We start from the raw sequence: 24,297 nt of genomic DNA, 5'->3' as shown, positions 1-24,297 counted from the left end.
ATGTAAAAATATGTTTTACTTTGCAGTTAAAACTGAAGCAAATCTTACAAGATGGTCTGAGAACTACCATTTAGAAACAGTAATAATATTCTTTTGACTATTATTGTGAGAGCTGTTCAAAATTGTTAGGACACCAGTTGTTGCTGTGGTTTCTGGAATAGAGTAGAGTAGAGTAGAGTAGAGTAGAGTAGAGTTGAAGTGGAGTGGAGTGGAGTGGAGTGGAGTGGAGTAGAGTAGAGAAGAGAAGAGGAGAGGAGAGAAGAATAGAGGAGAGGAGAGGAGAGGAGAGGAGAGGAGAGGAGAGGAGAGGAGAGAAGAGAAGAGAAGAGAAGAGAAGAGAAGAGAAGAGAAGAGAAGAGAAGAGAAGAGAAGAGAATTCTTTTTCCCCTTGGTTTCCTTCTTTTTTCCTATTTATCATATAAATTTAACCTTTGAACAATTATAAATGGTAGATGATATTAAAATCAATCAGGATTAGCATGGATAGAATTCTCTGTAATCCAAATATCTTTATCTTACCATCTTATCTTTTCTTTTTTACCATATTTTTATCATACTTTTGAGAATAATAATCTTCCTAAAATGGCCTACAAGTATTGTGAATAACTTTAAATAAAACTAATAGAATGACAGAGTTGGAAGGGACCTTGTGGGTCTTCTAGTCCAACCCCTACACCACTTCTGACAAATGGTTGTCCAATCTCTTCTTAAAACATAGGATTCAAATGGAATTGTGAGACTTTATATGGGGAAAAGTATATGGCTATGTCCCCACTGCTCCAGTGAAATCCAATACAAGTAGCATCAGCTATGTCGGCAGCAGAATTCTTTAGCCCAGCATTTCTCAGCCTCAGCAACTTTCAGAAGTATGGACTTCATCTGGGGAATTCTGGGAGTTGAAGTCCACAAATCTTAAAGATGCTGCTCTAGACTATTTGCTATTACCTAAAGGGGGATAAAATTCATTGCCCTCAGACTTCCATTTAAAATTTTGTGCAGGTTTTTGCACAGTTCACACGCCTGATGAGAATGCAAGATAAAATTAATTTGATTATGAATCTATGCAACAGCAATAAATCAAGTTGAGACTCATCTCCAATGACTTCCACCCAGAACCTCTGAAAAGAGCTAATATATGTCCCGATCACATTTGGTGCCCAAAACTTTTCTGAAGGACACACATTAGAGCTTCTCCTAAAAATGATTTTGAATGGGAAAATAAACAGAGGAAAAGCACACGCAATAATAAAAGGGTCATAAAACGGCAGGGCAAATCCAATAGCATTGCAGTTATGGCTTTTATTAGAGATGAAATATGTAGATGGATAATTGGCTGACAAGGAAAGTAGCTTCGCTGAACATACGGGAGGGAGCAAAAGAAGTAAGGGCAACTGCAGGTCACGAGAGCTAGAGCAGAAATGAAGTAAAAGATAAAACCCAAAAGGGCAAATGGGATAATAGCATGATTTTGTTTTGTGTTGTATCAAAAAGGGGGGAAACAATCATGTGCCAGATTGTACAGTATATATTTGCATGTTTTCCACTTTGATAAAATAGTCTGCATGGGTAAACAATTGAATTTGCCTCAGGCATTACACTACGCAGCAAATGTAAATTTTATATTTAACTAGCATTATTTCATACAAATATGCACATAGAGCCCGTGCTCTGAAATCTAATCTACCCCAAATCCAGCAACAAATATAATGACAAATGTATTGGAAGGAAAGCCATCACTCTTTCAAATGAGATTATAGCAAACTCTGAGCAAGGAATTTGAGAACGTATGAGCCCTTAAGAAACATCACGAGACACTGTATTAAAATATGCCATGGAATTTATTCTGATTATGACTACATTTTAAGCTAATATGAATCAAGATCACACATCCTAATTCATTTTATCATGAAATAAATTTTGCAACCAGAAACAAACACAGCTATATAAATGTATAAAATGAAAGCTTTTTTGCAATATGCAATTTAAGAATAGGTATCCTAATTTATTAAACCATTATTAAAAAGTAGATTGACAAATTTCTGGAAATCCTGAAATCCAGATTAATACAAAATATCCATCCGGATATTTATCACTCTAATGTTTATATGCGCACCATGTTTTAATTCTATTTTATCTGAGTCCACATTTCATTTAAAAAAAAAACTTTTCTATTATGGCACCTTCTCTTTTCAACATCCTTTCCCAGGAATTTGATGGTCCCTGGCCCTGTGGGCCTTTCGTCCCAAGACCTAGGAATTTCGACATGTGGTTTAACCTGTGCAATGGTTGTGTTGATCTATCATTTTCATCTGGGCTGCAAATCATGAGTCTCGGTGGCGCAGTGGTTAGAGTGCATCACTACAGTCTACTTCTGCTGACTGCCGGTTGCCTGTAATTTGGCAGTTCGAATCTCACCAGGCTCAAGGTTGACTCAGCCTTCCATCCTTCTGAGAAAGGGTAAAATGAGGACCCAGATTGTTGGGGACAATAGACCGACTCTGTAAAACCACTTTGAGAGGTCTGTAAAGCACTATAAAGCGGGTATATAAGTCTAAGTGCGATTGCTATTTCTATATGTGTTTTTAAATTGTTTTATGGTTTTTAAAAAACATGCTTTACTCATAAACATATGGGGAGTTTGATGGAGGACCCAATCAAACTGTAGATCACATTGTGACCAGCTGTAAACTGAGGGCATATATCAGTATCAGATTTTTTAAGTATAAACAATGTTGCACTTCAATGATTAGATGGCCTAGACATTGGTATTTGAACATAGATCATCTTAACATTTATATATTTACTGAGTTCTACTAATCTAGATGAAATGTTAATATATATATTGCTAATCCATGTATGATATACCATACTCTCTCTCTCTCTCTCTCTCTCTCTCTCTCTCTCTCTCTCTCTCTATATATATATATATATATATATATATATATATATATATATATATATATATATATACAACTTTACAAAAAGCACCACTACTATGACGTGGGAAAATACCGAACAAAGCTGAAGGCCATACATGTAAGTACCATGAAAACTTAAGAATATATATATATATATATATATATATATATATATATATATATATATATATATATATATATATATATATATATATATTTGTTTTCTTAAGTTTTCGTGGGTACCTAAGTATGGTATTCAGCTTTGTTTGTATTTTCCCACATCATTAGTTGTGCTTTTAAGAACGTTGCAGGCAGAATCTCATCTGCCATCATCAGGCTTCTGTATTGGTGATGATGGCAGATGAGATTCTGCCGAAACGTTGCTACAACTTTAAAAGCACAACTACAATGATGTGGGAAAATACCTGAACAAAGCTGAATACCACATGTATATATACCATATATAGATGGGGAATGCAGAACTTGGTTTGAAAAATACTAACTGTAAATTAATTTGTCTGTCAGAGTTCTATATTCAGTTTGCAAAATGAAGTACAACTCATGTAGAAAATCACTTAACCAATGCACAAGGAGATTTGCTCACTTGACTGTAGTAGAACTGTGCATACAAATGAAGGCCACCTATTGAGTCTTCTTTCCCAGTCAAAACTCAACTGAAGTAAGAAAACAAACCAATTATCTTTTTTTTTAAAATTCTAGGAATAAAACAAAGACAACTGTATTCCTAGCATGTTTAGAATAAAAACATTTGGTCCGTGGTGGATCTCCATGTTGATCCCGATTTAAAAATATTTTATTGCAATTTTGAAAAGATAAATGTGCCAAAGAACCATATGCAAAAAGAACTTAAAACCACAATATCCTACAAATTAATTAAGTATGAACTTGTAATGGAGTCCCATCTTGTTGAGGACAAGATTCTTGGAAGTGCTTGGTATGAGGTTATATGGGGATGGCCTTGAGAGCAATGACTTCTGAAACCATTACAAAAGCATCAAGGGCAGAACCATTGCTTAAGCTTTGGGGAAACAGATAGGAAAGGAACTAGGAGACTCGTTCCTGACTTACTGGGATGTAGGATAGGAAGGAAAATTAAAACACAAGGCAAACCTACAAGATCCTATGAATCAGTGGTAGGATTCAATTTTTTTTTATTACCGGTACTGTGGGTGTGGCTTGGTGGGCGTGGCAGGGGAAGGATACTGTAAAATCTCCAGTCAGAGGTGGTATTTGTCCATTCTCCGAACTACTCAAAATTTCTGCTCCCGGTTCTCCAGAACTGATCAGAACCTGCTGAATACCACCTCTGCTATGAATAGAGCCTACCACAATATAGTTTTAGTCTTCCTGTGGAGTCAGTTTCAATTTCCAGACAAGGCTTGAAAGACTCATATTGACCAGAACTTCCTCTTATGGCAAAATGGAAAAGACAGAGTGGAAGCTGAATCAATTAGACTCTTCCTTCTTTAAAGTATGGCCATTATATCTGCTGCCATATCTAATTGTTTACATAGAAATGATGGGAAAATGTGGGTTAGACAGCATCACCACCAGATGGATTTGTAATTGACTGACCAATCACACTCAATGTGTACTGTACTCCTTAATGGAAATGCATTTACACGGAGGGAAGTGAGTAGTGGGGTATCCCAAGGCTCTTTCTTAGGCCTAGTCCTCTTCAAAATCTTGACCAATGACTTAGACGAAAGGATAGAAGGGGAACTCATAAAATTTACAGCCAACATCAAGCTGGCAGGAATAGCCAATACTCCAGAATATAGACTCAATATACAGAAGAAACCTGACAGGCTTGAATACTGGGCCCTATTCTAATAAAATGAAATTCAATGTAGAGAAAAGTAAGGTTTTACATTTAGGCATGAAGAAACCAAATGCACAATTATAGAATAGGTGGTACCTGGCTCAACAGTAGTAACTGTGAGAGGGATCTTGGATTCCTAGTGGACAATCGCCTAAATATGAGCAGTGGAAGTTTTGTGCTGCCAACTCAGTCCTAGGCTGTATTAATAGAAGGATAAAATCAACATCATGTGAAGTATTAATGACACTTTATAATGCCTTGGTAAGACCACACTTAGAATATTGCATCCAGTTTTGGTTTGCCATAATATAAAAAAGATGTTGAGACTCCAGAAAGAGTGCAGGGAAGAGCAACAAGGATGATTAGGGAACTGAAGACTAAAACATATGAAGAACAGTTGCAGGGATTGGGTATGTCTAGGATAATAAAAAGAAGGACTAGGGTGATATAACAGTGTTCCAATATCTAAGGGACTGTCACAAAGAAGAGGAGATCAACCTATTCTCCAAAGCACGTCAAGGCAGGACAAGAAGCAATGGATGAAAACTAATCAAGAAGAAAAGCAACTTAGAATTAAACAGAAATGTCCTGACAGTTAGAACAATTAATCAGTGGAATGACTTGCATGCAGAAGTTGTAGGTGCTCTAACACTGAAGGTTTTTAAGGAGAGATAGGACAACCATTTGTCTGAAATGATATAGGACACGCCCACAGACCGAGTAGTAAAATAATTTGAATCCCACCACTACTCCAAGGTCCCTTCCAACTCTATCATGTTGCTATTCTACTGTTTCTATTTACAAGTATACTTTAGGAACATTATTGTTCTGAAAGATATGATACAAATAATAGTAAAGAGGAGAAGAGAGTACAGGAGAGGAGAGTACAGGAGAGGAGAGATATTTTTATTACAGAGGATCCTACCGATGCTAATCTTGACTGATTTTAATATCATCTACCATTTATAATTGTCTAAAAGATAAATGCATATAATAGGAAAAAAAGAAAGAAACCAAGTGGAAAAAGAAGAAAAATAAAAACCAATAAAACACTCCTAGGGGAAAAAAACAAGTAAAACATTACTGGAAAACTATTTGATTTCAAATTCCCTCCCATTGTATTCCAACTATAACTTCCACTAGACATATTTCTAAGCATTGAAATTATCCTTGACTACAGTAAGTTATTTTGCCCTTAAAAACAGTGTCTAAATTTGCCTTGTGTGATCTATGACAGCTAGGGGAGCCATTCTTGCTTTAATTTGGCATGCTTCTCTTTTTGAATGTGGGCTGTTACTCTTGTTATTGCTGCATATTCCTCAGGTTTGGTTTCTGGCCTGACATCATTGGAAAATGTCTCTTTTCTAATACTGAGTCAATTTGACACTATCAAATTTTAGGGTCAAATGTAGAATATACTCTCCCTACAGCCAGCTCTGCAGCCTCTGGTTCAAATAACATATCAAGTACTTGAACCAGTGATGGTATTCAAAAATTTTTACTACTGGTTCCGTGGGTATGGCTTGGTGGGCATGGTGTGGCTTGGTGGGTGTGGCTTGGTGAGCATGGCAGGGGAAGGATATTGTAAAATCCCCATTTCCACCCCACTCCAAGGGAAGGATTCTGTAAAATCCCCATTCCCTCCCCACCCCACTAACCTGCTTTCCAGCTCCATTCTCCTGTGCAGGGCAACAAAAGAAGACTCAGCTGATCCGCTGGGACTCGAGAGGCAGAGAATAGATGGGGCGGGGACAGTCAGAGGTGGTATTTGCTGGTTCTGCGAACTACTCAAAATTTCCGCTACTCCAGAACCTGTGAAAACTGTCTGAATACCACCTCTGACTTGAACCAATGACAGTGACAATTCATTTATTCATAAGAATAATGAAGATTCATCCTGGGACACTTAGCTTGTAACAATGTCTTGGAAGGGTTAAAGTAAAAAAGAATGGATGCAGGGGCTTTAAAAAGAAGTCAAAGAAACTAGTTGAAGAGTATCAATTAGACTGACAAGCTGAATTGTTGCTTTTGGTTGTTCTGCCCAGCGCATTGTCTTGAACATGTGATTTCTGAATTTTTCATTAAAAGCAAACCAAAGCATCGCTCCATGCTATGCATGTGGCCATGTGATAGATAGATAGATAGATAGATAGATAGATAGATAGATAGATAGATAGATAGATAGATAGATAGATAGATAGATAAGAGAGAAAGAGAGAGAGAGAGATGTAGATATAGAGAGAGATAGAGAGAGATAGAGTTAGAGTTAGAGATAGAGATAGGTATAGATATAGCTTTAAGAGGTTTTTTGCACGTTGGTTGAGTAAAAAGTAACTCTGCATTACAAATTGCCAACCATAAAACTGAATCCTTCTGTGGAAAGCTTTGATGGGAATCACAGTGAATGATCATTCTTTTTTATTGTAGATAAATACTGAGATGATTTTAACTCTTGCTTTCTAAAGCAGGCCAGGTGCAAAGAAACACAAATTCCCAGACTTGAAAGCCTAATTGCTGTTCTGCCCAGGGAAATAAAAGTAAGGGAAGCACTTAAGAGGAGGAAAATGTAGATCTGTTTAAATGACTCAGTATTTAATTGAAGTAATGACTATGTGAACAACACTGATCACATTGGAAATCAATATTATAAACTTGGAATCTTTATGTTTACTTTATGGCTAATCCAGTCATTACGGCAGACATCTAAACCAAACACTGCAGCTGTACCATGTTTAATTCATCAATATGTTCGCTCAAGACTGACTGCTTCTCTGTTAGCACTACATAATTTTAGCATCTGCCAAACTCCAGTCTGTAGCATTCCAGTTTTGTAAAGAACTATTAAATATCCTTTTTTAGGTTGGCAAGTAAAGCCACTTCTGTTTTTTTTATAAGAAAATGGAATATGAAAACAAACAAATCAACACAAACATTCTCAGTTGCTAGCAAAAGATTTGACAAATTAGTATGGTTTCTTAACAGTTTTGACCAGCTTTCTATAGCTTATTGTCTTCCAGAGGAACATATTTGGAGGCCAGCAGGTTGAGGAAGGCTGGTCATAGCCTACATGCCTACTGGTCTAGGACAACTCACCACAGCCAACACACCATGGCCAACTCACTACACAATTCACCATGGCCAACTCGCAGTAGGATAACTCCAGGAGTGGGCTTCAAAATTTTAGGAAAGGATTCTCTTCCCGGTTGCTAGGTGGGTGTGGCCATGGTGGACATGGCCTAGTCGGCCTCCTGCACCATGATGGGCTGGTGGTGCGTTTTTGCCCTCCCAGGCTCTGGAGGATTTTCTTGAACCTCCGGAAGGGCAAAAACATTTCTGGCCTTCTCAAACTTCCGGGAGGCCCATTTTTCACCCTCTCTGCGCCTCCGTGCATGCCCTGCACTCACCTGCATCCAAAACAGGCCGTGTAGGGACTCCTGGGACGGGAGTGGTGGGCAGGGCGGGGCCAGCCAGGAGTGGGATTTGGGGGTTCTCCGAACTGCACAGAATCTTAGCTAGGAGCTGTCCTGAACCCCTGTGAGCACCCAGCAGCCCAGCCCTGCATAACTCACTGCAGCACAAGAGTTACACCAATATCAAAGAAATGGTGGAATAGAATCATTAAAGAAAGGATGTAAATGGAGGGACAAAATGAAATGTAAATGACAAAAAAATATATTTTTTATTTATTTTAAATAATTAAATGGCATTGTTCAATTGTTCTCTCTCTCTCTCTCTCTCTCTCTCTCTCTCTCTCTCTCTCTCATACACACCCACACCCACACACCCACGGAGCACTTTTGTAGCTTAACAGACATGCATTTTGAAGCAGCTTCTTTAAATTTCTCCAAGGCTGGAGTGGATTCCCCCACCCACCTCTGTCAGACCGCACTCCTTCTCACTCCAGGGACTTTAACTCACAAGGGGAAAGCAATACTTGCAATGTCCATGGGGAATTCTTGGAGAAGTTTTTAAAGGACCTGCTTCCAAAATGCATTTCTTTTACGTTGCAAAAGTGCTCCAAGGCTCGATTCACCCCCACCCCCTCTGACAGCCCGCACCCCCTCTCATTCCAGGCACTTTAACTTACACGGGAAAAGTGTTACTTGCAGCGTCCATGCCTTTCTTCCTTCCCTCACCCCGGGGAGAAAGAGGACATGGGGAACGGAAAGCTAGGAGAGTGATCGGGGCAAGTGAGCGACCAGGCGACCGGGTTGGGGGCGTGGCCAGCCAGGGTTCACCACCGGTTCGGCGACCCATGCCAAATAACCACTACCAGTTCACCCGAATAGCTGCAAACCAGTTGAATAGCACCTCTGAAGCACACCCATCATTGCTTGTGTTTGCATTTCAGTACTATACAGTACTATAGTACTATAACGTCCAGCTGATCTTCAAGGACAGCCTCATATTGAGCATATTGCAGTAATCCAAGCAGGAGGAGACCAAAGCATGACTGACTGTGGTCAGTGCTGCCTGATCTAGAAAAGGGTACAATTGGCATACAACCTGAAGTTGTAGAAAGTCTGCTGGTCATGGATGCCATTCCTTGAGCAGGAGAGATGAATCCATGAGAACCCCCAAAATGGTGCACCAGGTCTATCTAAAGACAGGGTAAGCCATTTAGAGTTAAGTATAGAAAATCACTGGGTCCAAGGAGCCCCCCAAAGCCAGAACTATTCTATCTTGCTAGGGTTGTATTGAAGGCAGCCCTTGGAGACCCCATAGCCTTCAAACCCAGGACAGGGTCTCCCCATCATCGTTGGCTGGCCTGGGCAGAGATTTATAGCTTAGCATTATCAGCATAATGATGATACAGTAACTCACCCCCTGCTGGAAATTTTATATGGATTTTTTATTTATTTTTTGGCTGAAAGATGAAAGAACTGAAATGATGATTTATGGATTTGAAGATTCAGAAAGGCATGGATTATTTGAGGAGCTGAAGGGACTTGTATAACATTGAAGAAGGAGGAGGGACAGTGAGATTGTACTGTAACTATCTATTAAAAGAAGATCAGAAGTCATTCATGTATTTTTTAATTTTAATTTTTTCTCTCTCTCACTTGCACTTGCATGCTCTTATTTGTCTCTTTTCTTTTTTTCCCCTCTTCATTTGTTCTTTAATAACAATCTTAATAAAGTTCAACTTTTTAAAAAGAATATCTCACCCCATGCTATTGAATGACCTTCCCCAGAAGTTTCATACAGATGTAAATAGGAGTGGGGAGAACAATGAGCCCTGAGATACCCCACAAGCAGAGATGGTATTCAGCAGGTTCTGACCAGTTCTGGAGAACCAGTAGTGGAAATTTTGAATGGTTTGGAGAACCGGCAAATACCACTTCTGATTGGCCCCACTCCCATCTATTCTCTACCTCCCGAGTCCCAGCTGATCGGCTGGGTCTTCTTTTGTTGCCCTGCACAGAAGAACAGAGCTGGAAAGCAGGCTCGTGGGGCGGGGAGGGAATGGGGATTTTGCAGTATGCTTTCCCTGCCAGGGCCACCAAGCCATGCCCACCAAGCCATGCCACACCCACCAAGCCATGCCACACCCACCATGCCATGCCACGCTCACCAAGCCATGCCATGCCCACCAAGCCATGCCCACAGAACCGATAGTAAAAAAAAATTGAATCCCACCACTACCCACAAGGAAGTGGGCATGAGATCAATGTTCACCCCACCCTACCCACGCACATATTTGTGGAAGGAGGAGAACCATCAGAGAACTATCTCCAACTCCCAACACCTGTAACTTGTCCTGAAGCATACCAAGATGATGGAATGGAAAACTGCTGAACGGTTAAGATATTTGCCCACCAGCGATCATCCAGAAGCACAGTCAGTGTTATTTCAGCCTTGTGCCTAGTTATGAAACTCATACTTCACCTAAAGCTAGTATACTGCCCTAACATTAATACTGAAACAAGATGAACATTTAGAAGTGTTAGGAATCTGTCCACCAATTAGTTGGGTTGGCAATATATAAACCAACAATGTATGTTTGTAGCTTTAAGACAAAATCACTGTATTGATTTATACTATATTCTGATTGGTTGATTATATTACAAATTACCATAAGAGGGAGCTAGAGATCATAGCTTGCTCCCTCTGACATTCTGTCTCTCTGACATTCTGTTGCTATCTAAGGTTCTCTGTTGTATTTATGCTGTGCTTATACTTTGATATCATTGTTTATTGTAAATGACAAAGGCAACAGGTAAGAAGACTTTGTAATTGGATATTCTTTGGACTGCTAAATGTATATGACCTGGACCGTTTATTGGACTGTGCTATTTCTTAAAGTAAACTTTAACTCAATTTAGTGTATCTGTGTGTGGCTGAATAATTATGCATAACTATTCTCATAAACATTTCCATGTGCATATCCTTGTTACTCAAGGGTTATTCTGTACATATCATAACAAGAAGCTGCCTCTCCTGATACACAAGGACTTGCAGAAAGCTGGTTATATTCACCCAGTCTGTGCTATCACCTGAGGTTATCCCAAAGGTGCTTTTTCAAAAGGCAACTGGACTTTTTTCCTTGAAGACGTTTTACTTCTCATCCAAGAAGCTTCTTCGGTTCTGTTCAGTTTTCTTCAGAACTGAAGAAGCCTCTTGGATGAGAAGCAAAACATCTTTAAGGAAAAATAAAATCCAGTTGCCTTTTTAAAAAGCACCTTTGGGATGATCATGATCTGGATGACTGAGAATCTCCATAGACAATCCCCCCGAGGTGTTTCTAAATAGTATCAGCATAACACATAGTAGCCTGCCTTTATTTATTTCCCAGCCAGGGAGGGGCTGGCTAGAGTCCCTTCTTTACTTTTCCTTGAGAGCCGGCTGATTATTTTCCTTTGCTCTTCTCTCCTTTCCTCTCTGCGCATACACGCATCTGGGATGGGCCCCACCTGTTCCTCCCTCTCACTCAGCTCAGGCCCCAAAGACAGCTGCCTCTCCACCTGGGGGAGGAAAGAAGGCCCTGGCTCTTCCTCTGCCTCTGATGCTGTCTCCTTATCAGAGCCTTCCAAAGGCTCCGAAGTTGGCCCAGGCTCTCCCTCAACCTCCTCCTCATCTGACTCTCCTGTTAGCTCTGCTGGCAGCCGATGGGCCACAACACCCAATCATAAAGAGAGATCATGTATGTTTAGTTAATGAACGGTTTTAGCCATTAGATCTTTTTCCAAATCAAGACAAGGGATGAGATCACATGAGACCAGGACAAAGAAACACTTGACAGGAACACAAAGATTACATTTGATTTAATTTAAATGTATATATTCTTAAAGGAATTAAAAAACACCAGGACTCAAGTTGGACATGCAGAGTTTCCTTTGCTAATATAATTCTACCTTAGATTTCATTAAAATTGTAATCTATTGTCAATTTTTTTAAAAAAGTAACCTTGAAACTCGTGTGTGAACTTGAGATCATAGCTTTGCAGTTCTGTTCTAGAGGGCACCAAACTTAATCCAGCACACAGGATTTAAGCCTTCACCAGCTTAATTTTGTGTGTGTGTGAGAGAGATGTAAACAAATAATTGTCTCTTGTGTCTTCTTGTTTGTCATGAATGCACATCTCTGTGAATGCACGTGAATGCACAGTTATGCAGCCTTTACTTTAAAGAAAATGCTGTAATGTAGCTTAAGTGATGAGCTCTGGAATTATTTCCCACGAATTAATGATCTTTCATTTATTTAGCAAACAGCAAACATACACCCATTGCACTATAAGATCCTTCTACTGTGTATAAAATGAACATCTAATTATTCAATAAGATTACTTCTTCAGCTTCAGGAACTTTGCTCTCGTTTCTCAAATGAATAAGGAAAAGCAGAGGTGATATGAAAGCACACACATCATAATTAAAAAGAAACTAGCTTCACATTTGTCAGAAATCTTTTGATTCTGAAGCAAGCTATTCTCCATTGATGGGTCTAGAGAACAGCACCCAGGATCTAAGAGTGAATTGGGCTGGTTGGTCCCAACTGGTTTTATATATATAATGTTTCCCATAGAGTAATTTCTGACATAATGATGGCCTGTTCTTAGTACTGGGCTGTGGCATATTATTATAAATACAATATTTAGAATGGGCATACAGAAGGTTGCTTGCAGATGACAGGGCACAAGCACATACACTCACATCCTTACCCTAATCAAGAGTCTGCTTTAAGATGGCCAAGGCAATCCTAAATTGCAGAAATAGTAATGTAATTAGGACTGCAGAAAAAACAATTACTACCAACCTGCCTTCAATCGAGGACCTGTACACTGCATGAGTCAAAAAGAGGGCTGTGAAAATATTTACAGACCCCTCACATCCTGGACATAAACTGTTTCAACTCCTACCCTCAAAACGACGCTATAGAGCACTGCACACCAGAACAACTAGACACAAGGACAGTTTTTTCCCAAATGCCATCACTCTGCTAAACAAATAATTCCCTCAACACTGTCCAACTATTTACAAAGTCTGCATTACTATTACTATTAATCTTCTCATCATTCTTTATCGCCCATCCCCTCCCATTTGTGACTGTATGACTGTAACTTTGTCACTTGTATCCTGATGATTTATATTGACTGTTTCCTAGTATGATTTGATTGCTTATTGTACCCTCTGACTATCACTAAGTGTTGTACCTGATGATTCTTGACTCTTGATGAATGTATCCTTTCTTTTATGTATATTGAGAGCACTTGCACCAAGACAAATTCCTTGTGTGTCCAATCACACTTGACCAATAAAGAATTCTACTTCTATTTCTATTCTAGAGGGATAGAATCAAGATCACATGAAGTACTAGTACCACTTTATAAAGCCTTAGTAAGACCACACTTAGAAAACTGCATTCAGTTTTGGCCACCATATTACAAAAAAGATGTTGAGACTCCAGAAAGAGTGCAGAAAAGGGCAACAAAGATGATTAGAGGGCCATTCATAAAACATATGAAGAATGGTTGCAGGAATTGGATATTTCTTGTTTAGTAAAAAGGACTAGGTGTGACATGATAGCACTGTTCCAATATTTGAAGGCTGCCCCAAAGAAGAGGGGGTCAATCTATTTTCCAAAACACCTGAAGACAAGACAAGAAACATTGGATGGAAACTAATCAAGAAGAGAAGCAACCTAGAGCTAAGGAGAACTTTGAAACCATGAAAACAATTAACTAGTGGAACAGCTTGCCTTCAGAAGTTGCGGGTGCTCCATCACTGGAGACTTATAAGAAGAGACTGGACAGTCACTTGTCTGAAATGGTATAAGATCTTATGCTTGAGCAGAGGGTTGGACTAAAAGGCCTCCAAGGGCTCTTCTAACTCTGTTATTCTGTTATGTGTTATGGGAAATATTTGGCTCAACTGCAGTACTATAACTATTATTTCAAATCTAGCATCAAGTTAGCAGGGCTTATTTAAGTGAAATGGATGCAGTTTTTTTCTACTTTGCATTAGAGAGAACTAAAGCCAAAATCTATCAAAGAGTATTTGGTATTGGGTGGCAAATGGACGTGGGTGCCATAGTCAGCTTTCAGTGGTGAGTTCTAATTCAGAAACCTTTTAGTCCTTGTACACTATTTCTTGTTTTCCCAACACACTGCAAAGCCTTTCCTTTGATTTGTACCTTATCCTCAGCAGTGAGATGAGAAGGACCTCACTCTCTGAGGGATGCTCTCTTTGTGCTCAGAATGAACTTGAGACCTTTTTACACGTATTTTTTCACTGCCTTTTCTACACAGCAGGGGTATCCTTAACCAAATCTGTTATCTTTCCTCTGCACAGTTTGGAACCTACCATCAACAAAAGAGTTCTATCGGTAGTATTTTGCATTAAAAGGTAGTAATTTGCACAAAAAGGCATCATGAAAGCATCGATGTGAAATCCCTTTTTTTTTCTCCTATTGCATCGCATTTCTAATTTTTTGATTTCTATCTCATCTTTTTGATATTGTTTTATTCTACTCTTATTCTATTCTATTCTTATTCTATGTTTCCCTCTCTCTGGTTTTTATGTCCTAATTTGGGGAATTTATATGACCATCACACTATTTTGTTGCATTTGGCCATTACTTTTCTTATTATTATTATTATTTGGTTATCTTGCTGGCCAATGTCTATAGAGGAATACATTTGATTTAATCTGCCTTGGTTGATAATTGATAATAGATAAAAGCTAATTGTGCAAGTCATTTAAAGATTTTCTTATATTGCAATCATGGAAATAGAGCATTCAGATCATAAGATATAATAACTGCACTTTTATTCTGCACTAGTCTGGCTATATCTGGAAAGTTGTGTTCAGTTCTTTCAGGAAAGGACATAATCTGGAGCATGTTCACTGCAGGACATTCAGAATGGTGAATGAACTGAAATAATTCTACTAGAAATGATTAAACTTGTTAGACAGGTTATGTTGAGATCCCAGTTGAATCCAGCTAATAAAAAAAAAACAGAAGCCTTCGTTTGTTTAAGGAGAGAAAATTTCACTCTTATCATGTAACATTTTGGGAATCGGTAAGACAACAAAAGAGAATGACCGAATGTTTAAAATGCCATTTTTATTGCTTTCTGCATTTGATGTTCTTATTTAATTCTGCTTAGTATGCTGCTAAATACCATATTTCCTTTACCCTTACTTCCAAGATAAAATCTAAAATGAAGGAATGAACTCATGTCTATACATTAATAACCAATCTTTGGAAAGGTGTTTCAATTCTGACAAAGGAGATTATAATCATTACAAATGTAGCTGCACTAGGACAGTATAAGAACATTGTAATCTCTGCACAAAACAGTGACATTCTTCCCTCTCAATAAAATTTAAAGAACAACACAATTTCAATCAGTTATCACCATCATGCACAATGTAATAAAACATGTGGATGATGTTGGGGAAAGAGATGATGTCCAGGAAACAATCAGACAAATAGCCCCATGAGCTTAATGGTCAGAGAAATAAAATCAGTATGCATTTGCCCTAAGGAATCAAACAGTCAAATGTGCTGGCGGGAAGTCTGTACCTTCAGACTTGCAAGATTCTGTTAATATGGTCTTACAATAAAATAGAATTAATTCATCTTGTTGTGTTTCCTGTCCGGTTTACGTAGGAGGGCTGACACCCTACTTGTGAATTCAGAATAATCCTTGCCTTAATTGTCTCCCATTTATATAAAAATGCAATTGGAATTTTTTCAACCAATTACTAAACCATCAGCACTATTAGCAAGATATGTGGCCAGCACCTTGCTGTTAAGATGATGGATTGGATGGTTCACAGGCCATTGACTAAAGAACAAATCAGATTTCATAAAGCCTTATATCAAAAAAGAACAGAGTTGGAAGGGACCCTGGAGGTATTCTAATCCAGCCCCCTGCTCAAACAGGAGACCCTATATCGTTCTAGATAAATGGCTGTCCAGTCTCTTCTTAAAAGCCTACAATGATGGAACACCCACAACTTCTGAAGGAAAGCCATTCCACTGGTTGATTGTTCCCACTGTTACGAAATTTCTCTTAGGTTGCTTCTCTCTTTATTTCTCTTAGGTTGCTTCTTTCTCCAGCAATCTCCTGGACTATACTTCTTAAAAGCTTCTATAAATTAGTGTTGCCCCAGGTATGATTTTGGGAGAGCAAGCATCACAGAACAACAAATAAATGCTCTGTCTTACATATGGGCAAAAAAAATATCAGAAAATAAAATACAAGCTGAATAGTCAAGACCTTGTTGATGATCCAAGCTCTGGAAAGGATCTTGGAATACTCATCTCAAATGACCTAAGTGCTAGAGCCCACTGTAACTACATAGCCCAAAAGGCATTAAGAGTTGTTAATCTCATCCTACGTAGCTTCTTCTCTGGTAATATCACACTACTAACTAGAGCATACAAAACATTTGCTAGACCAATTCTATTATCGACAGTCTATGGTTCCTTGTTTGTTATCAATATTGGTGACATATTTACAAATACATCTTATTGCGAGAATATAATTACTACCTCTTTTACATTTTATGTTGTTTACTAATATATTTTCTATTTTTGTTCTATCCAGTCATACAAGCATTCCCAGCTTCTATAATATTCTGATGTTTCTTTTTCCTTAAGTGCTAAGGTTAACTTATCCATCTCTGCACAGGCTGTTATTTTCTGAATGACCATTTCCTCTGTTGGAATATCTGCTTGTTTCCAACACTGTGCAAAGGTTATTCTGGCTGCAGTAAGAATGTGCAGTATTATATATTATATATTTGACTTTTTTAGAAATTTGTCTATTAAATATCCTCAGTAAGAAGAATTCTGGTTTTAATTCAATTTGCTCCGCCGTTATTTCCTCTAACCATTTTTTTATTCTGTGCCAGTATCTTTGGGCTTCAGTGCAGGACCACCACATGTGAAAGAATGTTCCGTGTTTCTTTTTACATTTCCAGCAATTCGGATTCATGTTAGGAGACATTTTCGCTATTCTTGAGGGTGAGAGATGCCATCTATAAAACATTTTATATGCATTTTCTTTATATGTTGCTGATTTTGTAATTTTATTATTCCTTGTCCAGACCTTTTCCCATTCTAATAATGTAATGCTACGTCCTATGTTTCTACTCCAAGCTATCATGTTGCCTTTGACTACTTCCTCTTCTAATTCTATCTCTAATAAATAATTATAAAATTTAGTTATATTTTTTTTTATCTGGGCCTAATAGGATATTATCTAATTGTTGTAGCTTAGCATAAATTCCAAAATTTTTCTTGTCCTGGCTATATCTATTTTGAATTTGCAGGTAAGCCCACCGGTCAACTTGTAGCCCTTGTTCTTGGAGATCTTGCCATGATTTTAAAGTTCCTTGCGCATCAAGAAGGTCTTTGTATTTTAGTATTTTATTAAGATCTAGATTATTTGGATGTATCATCACCTCCATCGTTGAGATCCAGATTGGGATTTTTAAATAATGTTTTTTATTTTATTTTATTCCAATTAGCCAATAAGGAAACTCTAATTATATGTCTGTGGAAATAATTCTGTTTGATTTTTCCAGTGTCCCATAAAAATGCATGCCACCCCCTCTGTAAGTCATGGCCTTCTAGAAATAAGATTCTTTTATTCGACAGGTTTACCCACTCATTCAACCAAAGTAAGGAGGCTGCACTATAGTATAATTCCCAATTTGGGAGTACCATAACTCCCCTGCTCTTCATATTTTGCATTGCCTTTAGGTTTATCCTCAGTTTTTTCCCTTGCCAAATAAATTTGGTGATTATCTTGTTAAGTTCCACAAAGTAATTTTATGTATTTTTATTGGTATTGTTTGGAATAAGTAAATAAATTTGGGCAGAATGTTCATTTTTATAGTGGCAATCCTCCCTAATAAGGAGATTTGCAATTTAACCCATATCTCTAAATCTTTTTTGACTTGCTGTAATAATTTATTATAATTATTTTCCATTAGGGTTTTGCATTGAGCCATCAACCAAATTCCTAAGTATTTAACTTTTTTTACTATTTGTAATCCCATTATCCTTTCCAATTTTAATTTTTGTTTTTCTGTTAAATTTTTAGTTATTAATTTCATTTTTTCCCTATTGATTTTAAGTCCTGCAACTTTCCCAAATTGATCTAACTCTTTCAATAGTTCTTGACCTGTTTCAATTGGTTCCTCTATGAAAAAAAAAAAAACATATCATCCGCAAATGACTGGAGTTTATATTCTTCTTTCTTAATTTTTAGTCCTTTTATTCCTGGATTCTGTCTAATTCGTGTAAGCAATGTTTCCAAAGATAATATGAAGAGCAGGGGAGATAGTGGACATCCCTGCCTAACTCCTTTCTCTATTTTTATTGAGCATGTGTACTCTCCATTAATTATAATATTCACCATTGTGAATCATAAATTGTAGTCACAATGTTTTCAAATTTAGTGCCCAAAATTCATATTGTAAATTTGTTGGATTAGGAATTGCCAATTTAGATTGTCAAAGGCCTTCTGTGCATCCAAGAATACAAGGGCTATTTGTTTTTCTGGGTGAGCTTCGTAGTATTCCAAAACATTTAGTACTATTCTTAAATTATTCCTAATTTGTCTATTGGGAAGAAATCCGTTTTGATCTTTATGCATATATTCATTCAATATTTTTAAAAATCTATTTGCTGTAATTGTGGTAAATATTTTATAATCAGTATTTAACAGGGAAATTGGTCTATAATTTTGTATAAGTCATAAGTCTGAATCTTCTTTCGGGATCAACGATATCAGTGTCTCCTTCCATGAATCCGGCATTCTTGCTGCAAGTAGGACCTCATTATATACTTCCACCATGAGAGGTCCTATTTGTTCTCCTGTTTTCTTATAGAGTTCCCCTGGTATCCCATCAGGTCCTGGGGTTTTATTGTTCTTTTGGTTTTCTATTGCTGTTTTTAACTCGGGCCACGTAATGTCTCTAGTTAACATTTCCTTCATCTCCTCCTTGATTATTTTATCTTTAGTAATACCCAAATAGTTTGTTATCATGTCCTCATTTACCTCCTTCTTTTTATAAAGATCTTCAAAAAAATTTACATGCAATTTCTTTTTCTGTTCTATTCCTTGTTGGGCATCCCGTTTTCATCTATTAATTGGTAGATCAATCTTTTTTGTTTTTCTTTTTTTAAGTTTGTAGGCCAACCACCTTCCTGATTTATTGGCCTGTTCAAAGAATATCTGTCTAGCTGTATTCAACTTTAAAACCATTCCTTCTTGTTCAATTAAGTTTAATTTATGTTTAGTTATTATCATCTGTTTTTTTCAATTTATAATCTTTTGGGGTGTTTTGTAGCTGAATTTCTAATTCTTTGATTCTTTGTTCTAATTTATTTTGTTGGGCATATTTTCTTTATTTCTTTTAGTGGTGTATGATATTGTTGTGCCTCTTATTATTGTCTTCATTGTATCCCAAGTATTCTGTTTCGTAGTTGCCTCATTGTTATTTTCTTTTAAGAAATAATCTAATTCCTCCTTAAGTCTATTCATAAATTCTTTCTCTTTAATTAGCTGTGTATTTAGGGTCCACCTTTTCCTTGGTTTCTTTCTACCTTTCCACACTATCTGAATCGGATTGTGATCTGCCCATTCGTTTGGTAAAATTTCAATCTCTTTTAATTCATTGACTAGCTCACCATTCATCCACACCATATCAATTCTTGTCCATGATTGGTGAGGATTAGAGTAAAATGTAAATTGCTTTTTCTCAGGGTTTAATTTCCTCCACATGTCTATCAAATTTAGTTCAATCATCATTTCCTCACATGTTTTCGTAGTTCTCTTTTTTCTTCTCCCTCCCCACCCCCGCTACTGTGATCCTTCTGGTGGTCCACAATAGCATTGAAATCTCCCAGGATACAAATATTCCATTTCTCTAATTCCACTATTTTCCCATGTTATTGTTTAAAAATTCCTTTTGGTTATCATTAGGGCATAAATTACCACTAATAGAATTGAATTGATTTAATCCAAATTTGTAGCACCAGAATTCTTCCATTGGGGCCTGTCCAAATTAGCTCTGCTTTCATGTCGTCCTTCACTATACTGCTATCCCATTCTTTCTTCAGAGCGACATATACAAAGTCCCTAGCTTCATTCTAGATATTTTTCTTCTTCCTTCTTATATGAGTTTCCTGTAAACATATTATATCTGCATTTTGTTTAATTAGTATTAGTATTCCTTCCTTTTTATCCTAGAGTTTAGGCCATTTATGTTAATTGAATATTTTCTTTCTTCTTCCATCACCTAATTGATTCTTGCTCTTTGTCTTGTAGTTACCCCTGTCTCTCTTTGTGGCTGATTGTGGGTGTTCTTCTCTCTCTTGATGTTGTAAGTTCCTATGATTCCCATCTCTATTTTTGATAGTCTTGCTCGTCTTGCAAATTTGTTTCTAATTGCTCTACCTCGATTCTTCAGAGCCTACCAATCATAGAATTTTTTCCACGGAGTCTACTTTAATTTTCTTTCTTCCCATGTAATTAGCATTCCTCTGGGAATAGCCATCTGAATATGATGCCTTTTTGGATTAATTGGTTTGCCAAAGATTTATAATCTCGCCTCTGTCGATAATAGAATTGCTTTTTTTAATTGTTTTTTTCTTTTTCTTTCTGTGTGTTGTGTATGTGTTTGTTTGACATTTTAGTTGTATAATCAATAAAATTTGTTTTAAAAAATTTTTTTGCTAGACCAATACTCGAATATAGCTTATCACTCTGGAACCCACATCACATATCTGATATTAACACAGTTGAGAAAGTCCAGAAATATTTCACAAGAAGAGTTCTCCACTCCTCTACTCGCTGCAGAATACCTTATGCCACCAGACTTGAAATTCTAGACCTAGAAAACCTGGAACTACACCATCTTCAGTCTGATCTAAGTATAGTATATCAAATCATACATTGCAATGTCCTACCTGTCAATGAATATTTCAGCTTCAACCATAACAATACAAGAGCACACAATAGATACAAACTCAAGGTTAACCACACCAAACTTGATTGCAGGAAATGCGACTTCAGCAATAGAGTGGTCAATGTCTAGAATACTCTACCTGACTATGTGGTTTCTTCCCCAAACCCCAAAAACTTTAACCTTAGATTTTCTACTATTAACCTCACCCCTTTCCTAAGAGGTCTATAGGGGGCATGCATAAGCGCACCAATGTGTCTTTCCTATTGTTTCTTTTATTTTCTTATACGTATTCATTTCATGTATTCATAACTATGTTTATCCTTATACTTATTACCTTGTAAGCGATTGACAAATCAAATAAATAAAATAAAGAAATAAACACAGTGAGAATTTCCTTTGAGCCAGGGGTTTTCAAACTTTTTCAAACTGCGAATCATCTCCTGAACCCACAAAATGGCAGCTGTGACTTTTTTCATGGAAAATAGTTCCTACTCTTTTCAAAATACCTTAGAAAAAATGCTGTGGGTGTCCCAATATGAATTTGAGTTTACTTTTTTTCTCTTCCTTTCTTTTCCCTTAATCTCTCATGGAACCCCCGCTAAATTATTCTAGAACTCAAAATTTTTACAGTACAGCTTGTTTTCAACAATGAGGCAAGGATCATACAATTATACTTGGGTGTTCCTCAGCTTCTCAGGTGGCCTCTATTCTGCTTAGGTTCAGAAGAAAAAATTCTCATGAGCTTCTAAAACCTTTCATAGGCTTTGGACTATTACCAGAGGAATATATTTCTTTCCTTTGGATGAAGTATGCGTAAAATTATTTTTGTTTCAGCTAGGCTTTGTTTTCAAGGATAACTGAATCTTATTTAGTTTATTCCTTTGGGAGATTAAGAAACAAGGAAGACAAGAAATTAAGTCTTTTTTTTTTTTTTACTCTCTGAGATCCTAGCTTCTATTCAAAACTTATTAATCTGAGCATTTGAGAGACAAGTTTTCCTTTCTCTCAGTCATTTAGTTGAAACACATTAAAAGCATTCTATAGATTGATTAAGTAAATTTTAGCACTGATTTTAAACACCCGCGTTTTATATTCTGGAGAATATAATTGGAATTTAAAATTAAATTGCTACTTTGACTTTAACTGGAAACTCTCTTTCATTAATGTTCTTTCTGAAATGTTTCTCTAAGTGATGTTTTATTTCATATGTGCAATTTTCTCTGTAATACAAAATTGTTTGAATTACTATGTGAGTTCATTTAATTACTTAATACTCACTACGGTCCTTCAAGGTTAAGTCTCATGGCACTTGTAACAATAGGAAGCAAGTGACAGTGGCATAGTAATAAGAGAATAAAATAAAGAAAAAGAGGCTAGAGGCTGGAAAAAGGAGGGGATTAGGCTCAAATCCAAATCCATTAGCTGTTTGTGTATAAATATGCAAGAAACCTGAATTTAAACAGAACTCTGGAATATTTCCTGGTGGTAGAAGCTACATAGTTGACAATTTGTGTTTCTCAATGGGGACATCATTTCCCAACAGGAAATCATATAAATATTGAATAAGTAGGCAGGAATCTTCTACTAATCTTTAGAAAGGAAGGAATACAGCCTCACTCCTACATTTTAAATTTTATTTAATTTATTTTCTCTTTTTGTACAAAGCTACTCGTGTGAAATACTTCAAGGTAATTGCAATTTGACCTTCAATTTATTTGACAGTCAGAGGTTTAATTTTTGCTTAACAGATTGGGGGATGAAAAAGGCACTGAACAGGGGGATGATTGATGAATTCAATAATGACAGTAGAAAGGAAAAGACATTACCTTAGTTTTATCATATAAGGCATGATTATCCAACATCATTTTCTTCTCTTGGGTGGCATATCTCCGCAGATCACGTTCAAATTGCTGCATGCATATAAAATACTCAGTGTTATCATAGCAAAGCCAAATTATCTATCATCTATCTATCTATCTATCTATCTATCTATCTATCTATCTATCTATCTATCTATCTATCTATCAACTACCCATGTATCTATCTATGTACCAACCTACCTACCTATCTATATATCTTTCTACCTATAAATTTATCTATCTACCTTCCTATCTACGTATCTATCTATTTCTATCTATCAAACTACCTATCTAACTTCCTACTTATATATCTAACTATCTCTATCTATCTACTTACATACGTATCTACATATCTACCTACCTACCTATTTATCTATCTACCTTCCTATCTACATATCTATATCTATCTGTATCTATCTACCTACTTACCTATGTATCTATCTTTCTATCTATCTATAACAGATAACAGATAATGAGAGTTGGAAGGGATCTTATAGGTCATCTAGTCCAACCCACTGCCCAAGCGGGAGACCCTACACCATTTCTGACAAATTGCAGTCCAATCTCTTCTTGAAGGTCTCAAGTGATATCTACTTTGTTTTAATCTATTGTAGCACTCTTTGTTATAAACTTTTATGAATATACTGTAGATATAAATTTAGGATAAATTTAAGATAAATTGATATTGTCCTGCAATTACTTTTAAAATCCTAAAGTAAAAATGTTCCTGAGAGCTAATATTAAAGACTAGCCATGAGGAAGCCTGCTAGGTCCTCATTAGTGCACACATAACCAGAAGTAATGTGATATTGCGATATTACATTACACTCTTTCCTATAACAAATGTAGTCTGCAATTCTTATAAGTTTTGTAATGGATGTTCACCCAGAGCTACTCTGTTGGATGTGCGATACTATATCACATTAGCTAGTACTGTCTCCCTGATAATTATATCTTTATAAGAAGAAATGGTTGAAGTTTAATTTAAACACACAGTGGATTCCATTTGCTTCTGACTCACAAAAGATGTCTGAGTAAAACAAAAATCTTTAGGTATTTGCACTTTTTCAGGAAACTACAGTTTATAATATGCTTGAGGGAAGCAACCTAGAGATTAGAAGCAACTGTCAAAGAAACAGAAAATACATACAATATTAAGGGAGTCAGTGCAACCTTCAGCACTATTCAGAAATAAATATCATTAAGTTAAATAAGCTTACTTTAGATGTAACATATAAATTACAGTT

General features: G+C 36.8%; 1 protein-coding gene across 1 annotated transcript in view; it reads right to left on the bottom strand.

Annotated features, from left to right (window-relative positions):
- DNTT (DNA nucleotidylexotransferase) overlaps positions 1 to 24,297 on the bottom strand; it is a 227,853-nt gene that overhangs the window by 15,929 nt on the left and 187,627 nt on the right. The window contains exon 10 of the mRNA XM_026670718.2: positions 23,018 to 23,101. Coding sequence (XP_026526503.2) covers positions 23,018 to 23,101 — 84 coding nt within the window. The remainder of the gene's footprint in view (positions 1 to 23,017; positions 23,102 to 24,297) is intronic.

The sequence above is a fragment of the Notechis scutatus genome, chromosome 4 (genome assembly GCF_049901735.1).
Source record: "Notechis scutatus isolate UNSWTSFEM ecotype Mainland chromosome 4, rNotScu1.2, whole genome shotgun sequence".
NCBI classification, from domain to species: domain Eukaryota; kingdom Metazoa; phylum Chordata; class Lepidosauria; order Squamata; family Elapidae; genus Notechis; species Notechis scutatus.
This window is presented reverse-complemented; position numbering and strand designations above follow the sequence as displayed.